Source organism: Apiospora hydei (assembly GCF_038363865.1).
Source record: "Apiospora hydei strain CBS 114990 chromosome Unknown utg000004l_segment0_segment0, whole genome shotgun sequence".
Taxonomy (NCBI): domain Eukaryota; kingdom Fungi; phylum Ascomycota; class Sordariomycetes; order Amphisphaeriales; family Apiosporaceae; genus Apiospora; species Apiospora hydei.
Window position 1 is genome coordinate 2,486,524 of NW_027117363.1, and position 14,754 is coordinate 2,501,277.

At 53.3% G+C, this 14,754-nt stretch overlaps 4 protein-coding genes across 4 annotated transcripts; 2 read left to right on the forward strand and 2 right to left on the reverse strand.

The window, feature by feature from the left end:
- Positions 1-298: 298 nt before the first annotated feature.
- On the forward strand, positions 299-2,929 carry PG997_003285 (uncharacterized protein; the record flags this gene model as incomplete). Its single annotated transcript, XM_066807600.1, has 6 exons — positions 299-1,185; positions 1,250-1,796; positions 1,850-2,168; positions 2,223-2,258; positions 2,318-2,793; positions 2,873-2,929. The coding sequence occupies 6 exons, from the start codon at positions 299-301 to the stop codon at positions 2,927-2,929; spliced, it is 2,322 nt and encodes a 773-aa protein (XP_066671218.1).
- Positions 2,930-4,475: 1,546 nt separating this feature from the next.
- PG997_003286 (phosphatidylethanolamine-binding protein) lies at positions 4,476-5,333 on the reverse strand (the record flags this gene model as incomplete). Its single annotated transcript, XM_066807601.1, has 2 exons — positions 4,476-4,671; positions 4,879-5,333. The coding sequence occupies 2 exons, from the start codon at positions 5,331-5,333 to the stop codon at positions 4,476-4,478; spliced, it is 651 nt and encodes a 216-aa protein (XP_066671219.1).
- Positions 5,334-6,403: 1,070 nt separating this feature from the next.
- Positions 6,404-9,526, reverse strand: PG997_003287 (uncharacterized protein; the record flags this gene model as incomplete). The annotated part of the gene is made up of 4 exons (XM_066807602.1): positions 6,404-6,988; positions 7,050-8,676; positions 8,717-9,082; positions 9,201-9,526. 4 exons carry the CDS (start codon positions 9,524-9,526, stop codon positions 6,404-6,406), a joined length of 2,904 nt encoding a protein of 967 aa, XP_066671220.1.
- A 2,174-nt stretch (positions 9,527-11,700) lies between these two features.
- Positions 11,701-13,726, forward strand: PG997_003288 (FAD-dependent monooxygenase; the record flags this gene model as incomplete). Its single annotated transcript, XM_066807603.1, has 4 exons — positions 11,701-12,324; positions 12,418-13,311; positions 13,381-13,546; positions 13,599-13,726. The coding sequence occupies 4 exons, from the start codon at positions 11,701-11,703 to the stop codon at positions 13,724-13,726; spliced, it is 1,812 nt and encodes a 603-aa protein (XP_066671221.1).
- Positions 13,727-14,754: the final 1,028 nt, after the last annotated feature.

Consider the following 14,754-nt stretch of genomic DNA (forward strand, 5'->3'; position numbering starts at 1 on the left):
TGTCGTACGGCTAAGATGGGGTGGTGTTTGGTCTGCGTGTGTGGGTGACAAGCCTTGTCCAACTACATTTGGACACCCCGATATAAGGGTCTTGCCACTCCCGGCTGCACTTGTCGCGCCCACGTCAGCTCAATTACTACACGAAATCGATGCCACAGACACCACTCCATCCCGATTTTGCCGAGAATCAGGAACCCCCAATTTGACAAGCTGATCCCCAGCACTTTTCAGGGCCTCCTATTCAGTCGATATTTCGAACACTGCAGCAACAGGCCCCACAAAGCGTTAGGCGTTGGTTATGAGCGGCAAACGCTTACGGAAAGTTGAGGGAAGTGGCATTGGAAGTGTCTATGTGCCACCAGCTTACACTGATTATGAGGGGCCTCAGATTGATGAAGAGACGGAATCCCAACTCAGGGCCGCCTTTTACAATCTCAATCTGGGTTGCGACGCCTCTCCCACTCCAGTGGTCGATACTTGCTTGGCTCATTTGAAGTTACTGCGTGCATTTGAGGAACTGAAGAGCCGCACGGGACTCACTGACGGACTGTGGGATATATGGGATTCTCGGGCGCAAAATGCGAGCCGCGGCGGACCGCTTGACATCCTCGTCAAGCTACGCGAAAAGCGGTGGGCGGTCTACGTTGCCAGGGCGGTCGATCGCTATGAAGCTTGGTGGAAGAGTTTTGTACCGGCCATGTTGACCGAGTTTGACATGGTGGCAGACGGCAAAGACGGTCAGCTGTCCAGGTTCGAGAGTTTCACTTCCAAGCGTGAACCTATGATCTGGACAAGCAGCTCTCTGCCTCCACTGGGTAATGCAAACCCCTTTGTTGCGTCCAGGGCGGTTACAGTGACTAACCAAACTGTGGCTACAGATGTCCTTCTCGTTTGGCATGCCCACATGCTCAACCCCCGAACCTTCCTGGAAGATTGCTTGAGGTGGGGATATGGTCACTTATGGCATAGCGGTATGCCATGGACCGAGATCAACGCAGCATTGAGGCCTGATTTCGAATACGAAGTCACGGAAGATTGCAAGCAAAGCTGGACTCACAGGACCGGTCTGGCTTGGTCCAACCGAGATGACCCGGATATCAAGCCGCTGCGATGTCCGGTTTGTTTTGACTGGGAGACCTACCCCTGGACAACATGTGGGCTCCCGAGGGACTACAAGGGCGATAAGTAAGCTTTGGTTCCTCTAAAAAACGAGCCCCTTTGGAGATCTGAGCTGACTCTCGGCTGATAGGAAACCCGGCCTTGTTGGTAGCGGGCTCGGTGACGGCCAGCTCAAATCGGAATGTGCGCGGTGTGGCATCACTATTGACGAAGACCTACTCCGCGTCGCTAAGTTTCGGGACGACGTTGAGAATCTGGTGACGCATGACTGGCCAATGGCTGGCACAATCCTGGATGTTCGAGACGGACTGGTTCGAAAGCAACAAAAAGACCCTGACCAGTTGTTCCCAAACCGCCTCGTGCGACGCGGTCTTCTCGTAGATGTCACAAACATCTTCCAGCCTGGAAACAAGGTGAAACCAAGCATGTCGGTGATAAGGGACAGGATAGAGAAAATCACTTCTCACACATCACTCCGGCATAGCTCGGACCTGCTCAAGAAGATTGACAAGAATATTGATGGCGTTGGAACATTGGCACCTCATCGATTATCCAAACAAGCACGGATGCAAACGCGGTGTATGATGTCGAGGTACTGGGAAAATTCGTCTATATTCGGGATCGATCTCAGGGGTGCTGTGATGCGGCAAGGAGTTTTCATGGAAAAAATGTACAAGGTGAGAAGCCAGCCCCTTTTTTACCTGATTCGTGGTTGACAAAACGTTACCAGATTGACTGGCTGCACAGTCCTACGGCCAGATTCACAATGGAGAAACTGGTCGTGAAATACGAGAGGTTTTTTGACATTGCTGCAAAGTTTCTGGACGAGTTTGTAACGCCAACCCTCGACGTCGATTTAGCTTGGCACACCCATCAACTAAGCCCAAGTCAATACTTTGACTACTCGGTTGCAAAGACCAAGATCTTCATTGACCATAACGACAAGGTCGATGAGGAGAAACTGGCAGAATCCTTTGACTGGATGGTGAAGACATATCAGCAGAGGTATGGAGAGGTGTATTCGGAGTGTTTTTGTTGGTTTTGCGAGAGTAAGTTGGTCCATATCCCTACAGTGCAGCAGGTAATGGCTAACATGTCCCAAGGCTTGCGGTTCAAGCACGCTTCGTCGATGAAGAAATGTTCGTACCCCTATACAACGCCACTTTTTACGAGTGAAATTGCTAATACCCACCCGAAGTGTCGCCTGAGTGGCGAGTAGCAGTACAAGAAGGCAACGGAGAGTCTGTACACATTTCGTCCCATCCCGCCGTTCAGGCCGAGAACGAGCACAACCCGGGGCGTCGGACACGGAGACTTGTTTTCCACAACGACGTGGACGACGCGTACTCAAAGGCATTGAAGAAAACGAACCAAAGCCCAAAGAAAGCACTGTTTGGTCGCACAAAGTCCGGCTCCTCGAGCTCATCCTCGAGCACTACCATCATGGGACCGCGCGGTGAGGACCACTGCGATCATTGGGGAAAGTCCATTGCTTTGCCTGGGCCCTGGTTTTCGGAGCCTGTAGCAACTCTCACACCACAAATGTATCCGAGCCATCCCGGCTTGATACACACAGCGCCTGGACAGCCGGGCGCATGCGCTGCTGGAACATGCGGAGGTTCGGCTGGTTGTGGATCAGGGGCACTTGCACTCTGTGGTTCTGGTTGCTCTGGGGTAAGCTAAAAGAATTCCATCCTTCATACCCCTATTTGAAATGTGACAAGAGTTTGTTTACTAATGACACCACTGACAGATGGGCCGTAATATCTTTGGCAGCGCTGGTTGTGCTGGCGGGTCAAGCTCAGGGTGAAAGGACTGGAGATAGCATTGGGCGAGGGTCGTCACCACGGCGCTTCATGGTCTCGGATCGACTGTTCACAGCAGTCGAGAATACCTAAAGTCCTTGGACCGCTTCAAAACACTCAGGTTTCAAATAGCCCAAAAGGCAGAGCAAAGACTGCCATGAGTGATCATCCAAAATGGATAAAGAAATGTGTAACATGTTGGGGACTGCTATGATAATTATCCACTAGACCAGTCCGGAATTTTACGGCTGCATCTGATGAACCGACAGGGGAAGACAAGAGAAACCTCCATTGGCTGGACTTTTTTCTGCAGCGTAGCCACCATTGGCTCCCACTTCTTCCAGCCTGGACAAGACTATGAACGGAAGAGATGCCTCCGCCGCTAGCCAGCAGGATACGCCCACCACCGGATATCTGAGCGTTCAACCGGATGTCCTATCCCTTTTCGACCTTCAAAATTCCGGCTCCATTAGACTGCTGTTTCTGCTGCCAATCGATGCAAAATTTGGTCTTCAGATGGACATTTGTTGCATATGTAGCAAAGGAAACGTAGCAGCCAAGACGGCATATGGGGTGGCTGCTGGGGGACTCATGCAGCTAAATTAGAACTGTTGGCATTCCCAGACTTTCCCTGTTGAGCGGGATGCGCATTTTGTACCCCTGCCAACACCATGCTGCCGTGCCAGGACCTCTTCCACACTGAATCTGGATTGGTGTGGGACAACTGAGGCGGACTCTGTGTTTGCGTTGATAGTACGGGATAAAGCGTCCGGATCTTCAAGTCCAACATGAGAAGGAAGACCTACTAGTGGCAACAGAGTTTGGTTGGACACAAGCTTTTCAACAGTCTGTTTGTGTGTCAGTATCGGCTTAACCCCCGGGATGCTAAAAAGGTCCAACAAAGGTGTGGACTTGAAAGCATGACGCGGCTTACAACCCTCATTAACGCGTGGGTATGTGTGCATTGGTGTTCGGTAGGCATCCGGGTGTATGCGCCAATCCAAACCTTCGTATTATTTATCAAATCGACTCCTATTCTCACAGGGGTCTTTATCTTGCTCTGCCCATGTAATACAACGGAGGTACGAGAGTGACAGTGGAGTTGTACCTACACATACCATGAGCCACAGTCTTAACCTGTACTCGATATCGTGTTCGTTCCTCAGAGAACGCCTGGCGACAGACAATTCAATAGAGGCTGACTGCTAAGTTTGTTAGAGTAACAGCCAAGCCGGCCCTTACAAGTCGCTTTCCTAGGACTGATCCCGTCAGAACATGATGTCAGCAACAATACGGCCGGTGTTGATGAGTCAAGGCTGAGCTCGTACCTCACAACCCCCTTTTGGCAGTATGGCAGACTTGGGTTAATGCTCCTAGACGGCGCATTGATTGGTGGTGCTGATCCACAACTAGATATTCTGCATTTTGCCCCTTTTATTTGACTATGATCGCGCAGTGGGCCACACTATAGCTAGTGTTGCGCATATCCAACAACAGCCAACTGCTCACTATCCTCCTCATTCCCCCTTATTTACAAGTGAGCGAGTCTCATTACCCGCTCCATCCATCTCCGGCACACGTCATCCAGTTCATGCCCACGAGTACCAGGCCCTGTCGGGCAGCGAAGGTGGCGGCATCAAACGAGCGGCGCTGCACAAACTCGTCGCCGCCGACGTCCGCCTTGGTCAGGGCTTGCATCCCGTCCGGCTCCTGATACAGGAGGAAGAGGTACCGATGCGGCTTGGAGCTGATGATACGCCAGACGAGACGTAGGTCAGCAAGCGGTTACATGTATGTTCACCTTCTTTTTCTTCTTCTTTTATCCTTATCATAGGGAAGGAAGGGTCAAGCTGTGTCGAACGCACGCACACATTCGCAAGGGGTAAATAAAGGAATGCGTGGTAGTATTGGCGATGGCGCACAGAAACGCGAAAGAGAAAAAGGGATAACATACTCATCCTTGGGTCCGGGTCCCAAGTACTCGGTCACTTCGTTACCAGTATCAGCACAATCGCCGCCTGTCTCTCCTCCAGACGACAATCCCGTCACGACCCAGTGCCGCCAAAACGCGAACTTGGGGTCGTCGGGCGTAGGAGCATCCGGGTCGATCATGAGGAACGTGTATCTCCTTTTGTTCCTCTTCTTCTTCTCTTGCTGCTCAGTCGTTTCTTCTGCTGCCGCGGCGGAGGGCAGAGGTGTAGCAGACGCAGGAGCACCAAACCGCACCACCGGCTTCGTGCTCTTACACTCGCCCGCCCGGAAGAACGTGCCCAGCTCGACGTCCTCGCCGCCAAAGGCAACATGCAGCTGCGTCGTAGGCCGCCAGTCGGTGCTCGCGGGCAGGAGGGCCGTGGCGGGACCCGGTACGAGGCCGGCCGACTGCAGGGGAGGTGCGGAGGGCGTCGGCATGCGCCTGGAGCGGCTCTTCCGTGGACGTCATTCTGCACTAAGTAGGCACGACCTTTCCCTTGGGTACTGGTGCTACTAAGCACCAGGAGTGGCTGGTTCTTATCGTTTCCCTCTGGAAGCGAAGACAGAATGGATGATGTTTGCGCAGTCACGCTTCCAAACGGCCCAACTGGTCTGGGGAGACAGAATCGAGAGAGGCTGAAGAGCTTAGGTGAAATTGTCTCCTATGAATGGGGATTTATCCTGACAACGGACTTTGATACGCAATATAACTCAAATAATGCCTATAATACCACGACGTAAATCCGACTCGCACAAGTTCAAGAAACTGTAGAGCTTGTCAAGAAAGCATGCAGCATATACTATTGGTGGAACAATTGCGCCGGGGAACCGAGCTAGGCATCGTGTCCTACTCCTCTGCCAAGGTAAGCAGCACAAGGGGTACGGGAAGCCCGTTCGTAGATCAGTTGGATTTCACATCACAGCAAGTACAGGACATAAAAACTTAAAATGGGAAGAGACCTAAGAAAAGGCGCTTGGATTAGGTGAACCATGAACTGTAGACTTCTTTCTAATACACGAGACCACTCTACTACTGGCCTCAGCAGGGACAGAAGAATGGACCTCAACCAGGGCAGAGCACGGCCGATTAGGCACCAGGCTCTCCCATTGACCAACGCCGCTCACCAGTCGACCTTTTTATAGCTCATGAACTCTATAGGCAGAGATTGCTGGTCGGAAATCAAATGTTTCGGAAACAAACCTAGTACTGACAAATCCAACGCCGTTTCCCTTGCTTTTTCTGTTTACCCATTCATCGTACACCAACGCTCAGCTCACACTCGTTACCGCTCGTTTTAGAGGGGTCTTGCGGCTTGGGGATCGCCGTCTTTGCGGATGCTGGCCGATACGAGCCAAGCGCCTGGTTCAGGAGTCAGACATTTCTGCGAAGCTGTCGCCTAGTAGAAGTTCTGTCTCATTAGGTGTCCAATTCCACCTTGCGGATGTCTCGCAGTAGTATAGGGAGAATGGGCCACATAAGTTGCCCACGGGTTGAAGGGAGCAGCATTCTATGCTTGCTGATGATTCACCGGGACTCCATTTGGCACAGCTGCCGAGGGTGCCTGTGGGCCGCCGGCCGGATTTCCATTCATATGAGAAGGTGCCGGATGGTTCGGTATCGCTGGTGATGCAGCCTGGTGGATGGGGCTGGGGCTGGAAGCGTAGTTGGCACCAGCGGAGACAGGGGGCCTAGCACCGCCCAGACCAATGCCACCCAGGCCTACAGGGGCCCCGACTTGTTGACCCTGGCCCGTCATGGAATGGCGCATACCTGCATTAGTCTTTTGGGCATTCTTCTGCGCGTCGAACTTGGCCCTGGCTTGGTCCATTGCCTGTTGAACCTGGTTAGGACTGATGGACGTGTGGAATGCTGTGCCCTGGGAACTGTGTTGGCTTTGACTGGAATTATTTTGCGGCATTGGGGAATTACCGGCTGCTGGATAATATTGGTGGTTTGGGTTTGGGCCCATATTAGGTTGGCCGCCATACGAAGGCGGCCTTGTAGGCGTGCCGGCGTGGTTGTACGCTGGGGGTTGTTGCGGCGGCGGCGGCTGCTGAGGTTGTTGCGGTTGCTGTTGCATATACGGAGGTTGCTGGTGCGGGATGTGCGGCGAAATGTTCCTGGGCGGCAAGTTGGGTGTGCCATTAGCATACGGGTTGTACGCTTGGTGAGGGGGTGGCGCCTGGAGGCGGCTGCTGTTGTGGGTAACCCGGTTGTGGGTATGGCGGTTGGTGGCCAGGACCAGGTGGGTAGCGCGCCTGGGGAGTCGAGTTGGGCATGGGGTGGTAGGGTGGCTGAGGCTGGTAAGGAGGCCGATTCTGAGTCGGCGTACCGTACGGCGGGTTAGCCTGGTTGTATGGGGGTTTAGTATATTGCTGAGGAGGGTAGTTAGCGCCGGCGGGATAACCGTTCGGCGGGCGGTAACTTGTCGAAGCCGAACGCTGCTGTGTGTACGGAGGCATGCTTGGCGGTGGCCGTTGCATGCCGGATGCTGCACGTGCGGGCGTCTGAGCGCCGTAGTAACCTGGCCCGGGCATTTGCGTACGGTTGGTCCCCTGGTACTGGGTACCGCTGTACTGCAAATTGGCCGAGGAAGTGGAAGCCCGATTGTTTACAGGCCGTGGGGTCGCCGCGGTTTGTTGCACAGACCTGGCCCGCGCAGACGATTCATCCTCTTCCATAATGCCTTGATACTCATCGGAACGGATCTCCAACTTGGTGCTGATGTTCAGCTCTTCGAGCTTGTCTGAATTGAGTCGAGCCACGGCATATGGCGGTAGCATCTGTATGACCAGTGCAAGTTGAGCTTTCAGGGTTTCGTACGTCGCCGTCTCCTCAGCGGATGGTTGCACAGGCGCGCCACTGGTCAGCATGTCGCTCTGCGCCGGGTCTGCAGCATATCTGCTGCTTTGGTTGGCGACAGAGGGGAGGGATAGGTTGCGGTTCTTCTGGAAGGAGATCAGAGTCTGGATCATGTCCGAAACCTCTTGCAGAATGTCGTCCACATCCTGTTCAGCATCAGACTTCTTAGGGTTGCACATTTCTTCCAGGCTGGGATCAATCCTGTCATCCCACTTATCAATTGCATCATTGATCAAGTCCTCATCCAAGGGCACTTCGATGTCCTTATCCTTATTCTCCTCAGGAGCAACAGAATCGGGCATTTCGCTTTCGAGCAAACGGTCAAAGTTGCGCTTGCCAACCTTATGCCACCACATCGTTTGGCTGATCAGGCCGGACGAAACCATAGCAGCCGAGTCGTCTTTAGAAGGCGCAAAGCTTGAGAAGGCTCCGCGGAAAAGAGCCTCCATTTCCGAGGTTTCCATATCAGACGAGGAAGGCTTGGTACCAGCAAGACTAAGGGCGCGTTCACGCTTCTTGGTCATGATTTGAGAAGGGGGCGCGGCATTGCTGTAGTCCAACCAACGGCCAGCGGAAATGTTTTGGCCAAAATATGAGCCTAACCGATACTTCGACTTCTCAGTGAGCTCCGGCCGATGCCAGCCAACCTGAAGTCCTTTGGTGGTGCTCTTGGGTGCCTTGGGTGGCTGCAGCGAAGGCAAGTTGCGTGGGGCGGGGAACAGCTCGCCCAGTGTTTTCGACTTCTTGTCCTTCTCGATGGCAGAGGGGAAAGAGAAGGGGATCGTATGAGCTATTTTGATCCCAGTGGGCAGACCTTCTTCCCGTAGTGGTCGAATGACACCGTCAGGGTTTTCTTCGGTTGCAACAGGCTGCTGAAGACTGGAATACAAATGACGACGAGGTGCTTCGCCGAAGACACTAAGGATCATATTACCACCCGAATTCGAGTGCAAGTCACTAGCAAGCGACTGGTCTTTCAATATCGCCGGGTCGCGCGTCGGGTGCGGGGTACGTCATTTCGCGACGGAACAGTTCAAGGGCCTTTTTGCTAAACGCTCTGACATTCGCTGCCATACCATCATCAGAGTTGACAGCTTTGCCAGCCTCCGAAGCCTGCAGATCGGCGAGCCGATGGCCAACGGCAAGCTTGATATCTTTGACGAGGGCGTCAAGTCCGGCATATTCATCGGAAGCGACCTTGTCGGCGATGGAAGGCTGGGCATTGTCTTTATCATCTTCGCCCTTTTGGCGCTTAGCTGAAGGCTCTTGGGTAGGATCGTAGTCAGGTAGCGGTCGCTTCAGTATAGACGGCGTTGTGTCATAGCTGCGACTTATTAGTATAGTCCAGCGGACGCGTGCATGGCGAGGAAGGGCGCATCGCAGCGCGTAACGGGCGACGAGGTGGTACGCCAGGGTGATTGGGGATGTGGGGATGCACGTACCTCTCTAATACTAGCAAATAATCACGAATTGCTGTTTTGTCGGCTTCTGTAGGTTCTGCCGTGCCGTTGATGGCAGACGTGTCGTGTCGCGACTGAGAAGAACTGGCGCCGTTCTGATGCGACTCGGACGTGTCGGGTGCGGCTGCACTACTGTTCTCGCGTTTGCGCTTTACCGACGACTGCGATGCGGCGTCGGACATATCGACATCTTGGGATTGATCCTGTTGTTGCGACGCGGGCGAGTCCTGCTGCTGCTGCTGCTGCTGTTGCGACGGCTCGGATAGGCCGTTGGGGACAGCAGCCGGGGCCGCGACGGGCGAGGCCATCCTGTGGTTGGTAGGTAGATAATGTACTGATGGATTCGGAAGAAAGACCAGCTATTAGTTGCCCGTGGTGATTGTTGTCTAGTCGTCGTCCTGACACCAACCAAAAAATTGGAGAATGGCTTGAATGAATGGACGTTGGCGTTAATAGGCGGTTTGCGGCCCGTTAAGGATGATGTCCAATGCCCAGGGTGGAGGGGAGCTCGTCGCGCTTTTTTGCCCTTCGTCGCTTGCTGGCTGCTGGGACGTGGTGGTGGTGGTGGTGCTGCTGCTGCTGCTAAGGGAATTGTCGGGCGACAAGGCAAGGCGCGTTTCGCTCTCGGTCAACTCAAGTTCGATGGAAGGCCCAGTCCTTCAAGCAGCTACAATACGACTAGCAACGAGAGGGAGAGAGAAAAAGGTGGATTTGTTAAGCAAGCAAATGGAACTGTCAGTTAGTTGACTGAACTGCCAGCCCAGCCTCGAATGGTTGCCTGGTGGTACGTGCACGTCGGTTCCGCCCAAAAAAAACCGAGATTGGCAGAGGCAAGGCAAAGTTAACTGGAAGAACGTGGGCACAGCACCGAAGCATCAACAACAATCCACTTGGGGGGAGCAGGAAGTAAACGGAGATGCAACTTCATGCCACAACACCATGCTGAAACGGGATCAAATCGACGCCGAAAAGCAGGACAGGAGAAGGCTGACGTCGATTTGGGGGGATAGAAGAAAAAAAGACACCGTCACGTCAACCAAAACCGCTTCGAGAATGCCAGTCACCGAATTGCAGTGGTTCCTGGTTTGTCCCCCAAAGAGCGCTAGTACACTTTGGTATAAGCTCGGATCAACGATCTTCCAATGCAGCTGCAGCTTGATGACTTGAAGCTGAGGTCTCTCTTCGCGAGCCTGATTTTGGATGCATCCCATCCTCTGCCGGCCTATCTGATTCTAAAGGGACAATTGGTCTTCATGGGTTGGGGTGGATGTTCTCATCTCTCCCATCTGTTGGTCTTGCAACCCAGTTGTGATAGCTACCTAAAAACTGCTCGCCAACTTGCTCAAAGGCATCTCGAATCCACACCCCTAACCCGCATGTAGTGGGCAATGTACATGACACCATCTATCATGCCCATGATGGTCACAAAGCCCATCATCAAGTATCAACTTTACACGAGAGACGAAATCGGAACCTGCTGCATGCGCTCACTATCTGTAGCTATGCTCTGCAATGGATGGGTTTGACCGTCGTTTTCATGAGCTTGAGGTTGGCCTTGGCTAGTCTCGTGGCCACTTGCTCTATACACTAAGCCGCTTAAATGTATACCAATCGTTCTATAAAAATATACTTGCTGTATGTCCTAATGAAAAGTCTACTTTAATAAGTGGCTCTACGTAAGGCGGTACTTCAAAACGCATAGCGCCATAACATGTTAGAGAAGATGGCTTTCATCTTGCATGAATGGTTCGCGTAGTGTTGAATGCGATGTTATAGGAGTAGGCATTGGAACAGCAGGCGGCTGCCAGGTAGGGCAGGGCGAAGACTTGAAGGTACGATCTGCTCATAGAAACTTTTATTCCATGTAGTTGACCAAGCTGCGATGGCATCCAGTCGTTGCCCACATTATGTTAGCACCTAGTTGCAAGCTCTGTGGTGGACTAGATGTTCGGGCATATTCGTAGTCTCGTTTCCAGGCAACCATTCCATGTATAATATCACGAATACTCTGGTCACTATCATCAAATTGATTGCTCCGATTCTTTTTTCAGGTCAACTGAAACGCATCTTTGACCGCGCCGCCACATGTACCAAAAACGAGTGGAACGTTGGCCTTACCCCTGTGCATTTCCGATGTATAGTGCCAATCCGGCATGCAAACGACCAAGTCCGAAAGCCATTGTTAAATGGGGCCGCCAATATGCAAGCAATTGCTTCGTTTACTTGAGGGGGAGACCCATGGCGCAGTGGTGAATGCGACTGCATGGGAGAAGATCCCCCGCACTTACTAACATATGCCGGGCCTCTTTACAAGGTATCTGAAGCCTCCCGAGTCCCGGTGCCGCATCTAAATAAACTCAAATAGCCCAAAGTCTCATCCCCCATAAATAGAGACCGAGACCCCCCACTTACTTACGCATATCGTCTCGTGGTCCTTTGCCTTATGGAACCTGGCCACTTTCTGGATGATACTTATGAGACCATGCCACACGCCGAACCATCTACGGACCACGACGTCCTGATCGTGGGCGGCGGTTCCGCCGGATTGTGCGCCGGCATCTGGCTGGCGCGGTGCGGCATCGACTTCAAGATACTGGAACGCCGCGACGGGCCAATGAGACAGGGGCAGGCCGATGGGGTGCAGTGTCGTACAGTTGAGATCTTTGAGAGCTTCGGGATTGAAGGGCTTCTTCTCCGAGAGGCGTACCACGTGCTCGAGCTTGCGTTCTGGGCGCAATCCGACAATGTCGGTTTAGACGAGCCGGAAGCAGCAGCAGCTCGCAATGGAGGCGGCGACGGCGTAGGAGTTGCTGAGAGAGTGGGAGAGCAGGTTGAGACGGGTGGTATCGCAAGAACGCACTATGCCCCTGATACGGAACCGGGGATAAGCCATATGCCCCACGTTATCCTAAACCAGGCGCGGATGAATGGCATCATGACGGAGGAGATGACAAGGGCAGCAGGAAGAGATATGGTTGAGTACGGGGTTGAAGTGATAGATGTCAGTGTAGATCAGGAGCAAGCGAAGGATCCGGGTGCGTATTGTGTTAGTGTCACAGCAAAAGCGGACGGAGCCACGAGGCACATGCGGGCCAAATATGTCATAGTGAGCAAAACCCCTATCTCCCATCCAGTCAGATCGAGTATTCAAGGCGCCTTCCTTGTCGTGCGTGGTTTTCTAATTTGACGTGCATTTGAGGGATGTGACGGGGCCCATTCCACCGTCCGGAAGTCTCTCGGTTTCAAGATGATAGGAGATAGCCACGATGCTTTATGGGGCGTCATGGACGTATACCCACGCACCAATTTCCCCGATATCCGGAAGAAAGTCCTGATCAACTCGGAAGCCGGCAACATGGTGGTCATTCCGCGCGAGGGCGACTACCTCGTGCGTTTCTACATGGAGCTGCCCAACTACGCGGGCGCCGCCGCCGACATTACGCTGGCGGACCTGCACGAGAAGGCGCGGCTGATCTACCGGCCGTACAAGATGGAAATCGCCAACACCAAGTGGTGGTCCGCCTACTCTATTGGGCAACGTCAGGCCGACCACTTCACGGCGGCCCACCGGGTCTTCCTCACGGGCGACGCGTGCCACACGCACTCGCCCAAGGCCGGACAGGGCATGAACGTCAGCCTGCAGGACGGTTACAACCTAGGCTGGAAGCTGAGTGCCGTGCTGCGGGGGCGCGCCCAGCCGGAGTTACTGGAAACGTACGTCTCGGAGCGGCAGAAGGTGGCCGCGGACCTCATCGAGTTCGACCGCTATTTCACCCAGCTCTTCTCAACGGCGTACCGTAAGGAGCACGGCATCACGCCCGAGCACTTCCATGAGCAGTTTGTCCGGTCGGGGCGTTATACGGCCGGGCAGGCGATCAAGTATGACGAGTCGGCCATCGTCTGCCTGGGCGGTGCGAAAGAGTCGGCGACACGCTTGGAAGTTGGCATGAGATTCCCGAGCGCGCAGGTTGTCAGACTGTGTGATGCGAAGGCAATGCAGTTGGTCAGAGCCCTCCCTTCGGACTCCAGCTGGCATATCGTAGTTTTCGCCGGAGACATTCGTGATGGCGAAGTCTCAGCCCGACTGGACGAAGTAAGTCACAAGTTATCCTATAAACCGGATTACGTTCATGTAGTTTTGGTTTGTGCTGATTGTGACTAGGTTTCGCGCGAACTCTCAGATATAATGCATGAGTTCGTACCGGAAGGGGTCGGACCAGACAGCATATTGCATTTCGTCCTTGTGCTTTCTGGGAGGCGGACAGAAATCGAATTGCAGCAGATACCCGAAGTTTTCACCCCAATTACCGGCAAACTGCAGTTGAAATGTGAGTTCTTCCGTCTACACAATAGAGATTGTGTAGTACTGATTGGAAGTAGGCCTGTTGAACGTCTTCGTCGATGACCAAAGCTACAGTTCGGGTCATGGTCATGCTTACGAGAGCTACGGGGTGAAGCCTCAGGTCGGGGCTCTGGTGGTGATAAGACCGGATCAGTGCAAGTCCTAGATTCCACTTCTCTTGCTTCAAAGCCCCCATCTCCCCTCCAGGTTGTAAGATCCATCCCGCTGACTCCTGCGTCTACCAGATGTCGCCAAGGTGTGCGATCTTGGTGAAGCCGAGCAATTGGGCTCCTTTTTCGCAGGATTCTTGAAGAGAGCTGTTGATCAGGACATGTAGGGAGGGCAAGCTTTGCGTAAAGGCCGAGCAAGTAGGTAGATCTCGTGGGGTCATGACAGACCATATCATCCGTGCATAAGGCTGGAAATATGACAGTCTGTATGTGTAGTGTTGGCGATTCACCGCCCCTCCTGGTGATTTGCCTTGGTACGCCAGGCCTTGCATGTTTGCTTGTTGACTGGGTGTTCCCGGCCACCGAGTCCCAGTACCGTAAGACTGGGAACCATTTACAACCGTAGCTTGCTTACGGCGGTGGCTCAGTGCCAGTGCTCGTTTGTTTGTTGGCGCCCGATGCGACCAAAGCGCTGGTTTTCCTCGTTCGGAATGTCCATCTCGCCGAACTGGGCCGTTAGGTTTTATCAATTATCAGCAATCCATCCGTGGTTGGTGAAATTCTTGTTGGGTAGTTCCGTGGGATCTTCTGCTTAAGCTGTAGGTAGCAGCAATGGGTAGCAAGAGCGGGGCGAGATTCCGATAAGAGGAGAGCGTCCGCATATTGCCGCAACCGCTCTTCCGAGCAGCGGGAAGATTAAGTTCTCACTATTTGTGAATGGATACTGTGGCACGTACGACGGCGTCAAGAAAGAAAAAAAAATTCGAGTGGGCGCCGTCTAGAACAAATGAGGTTCCAGAGCACCTGTAGGCCACGTGGGGAGAGTGACTTGTATGTTACATCGAACAAATGCAGGCAGTTGCATCAGGTAGTTGAGGGAGACCTCATGGTGGGGGAGAAGGGGATGGAAAAGCACTGAAGTCGCATGCAGAGCATCCTTTGACTTGGTGAAGAGGCCAGCCATTGCCCAAGGACGGCCATCGGCAATGAAGTTTGCAGCGCAGCTTATATGTTGCGTTAGTTG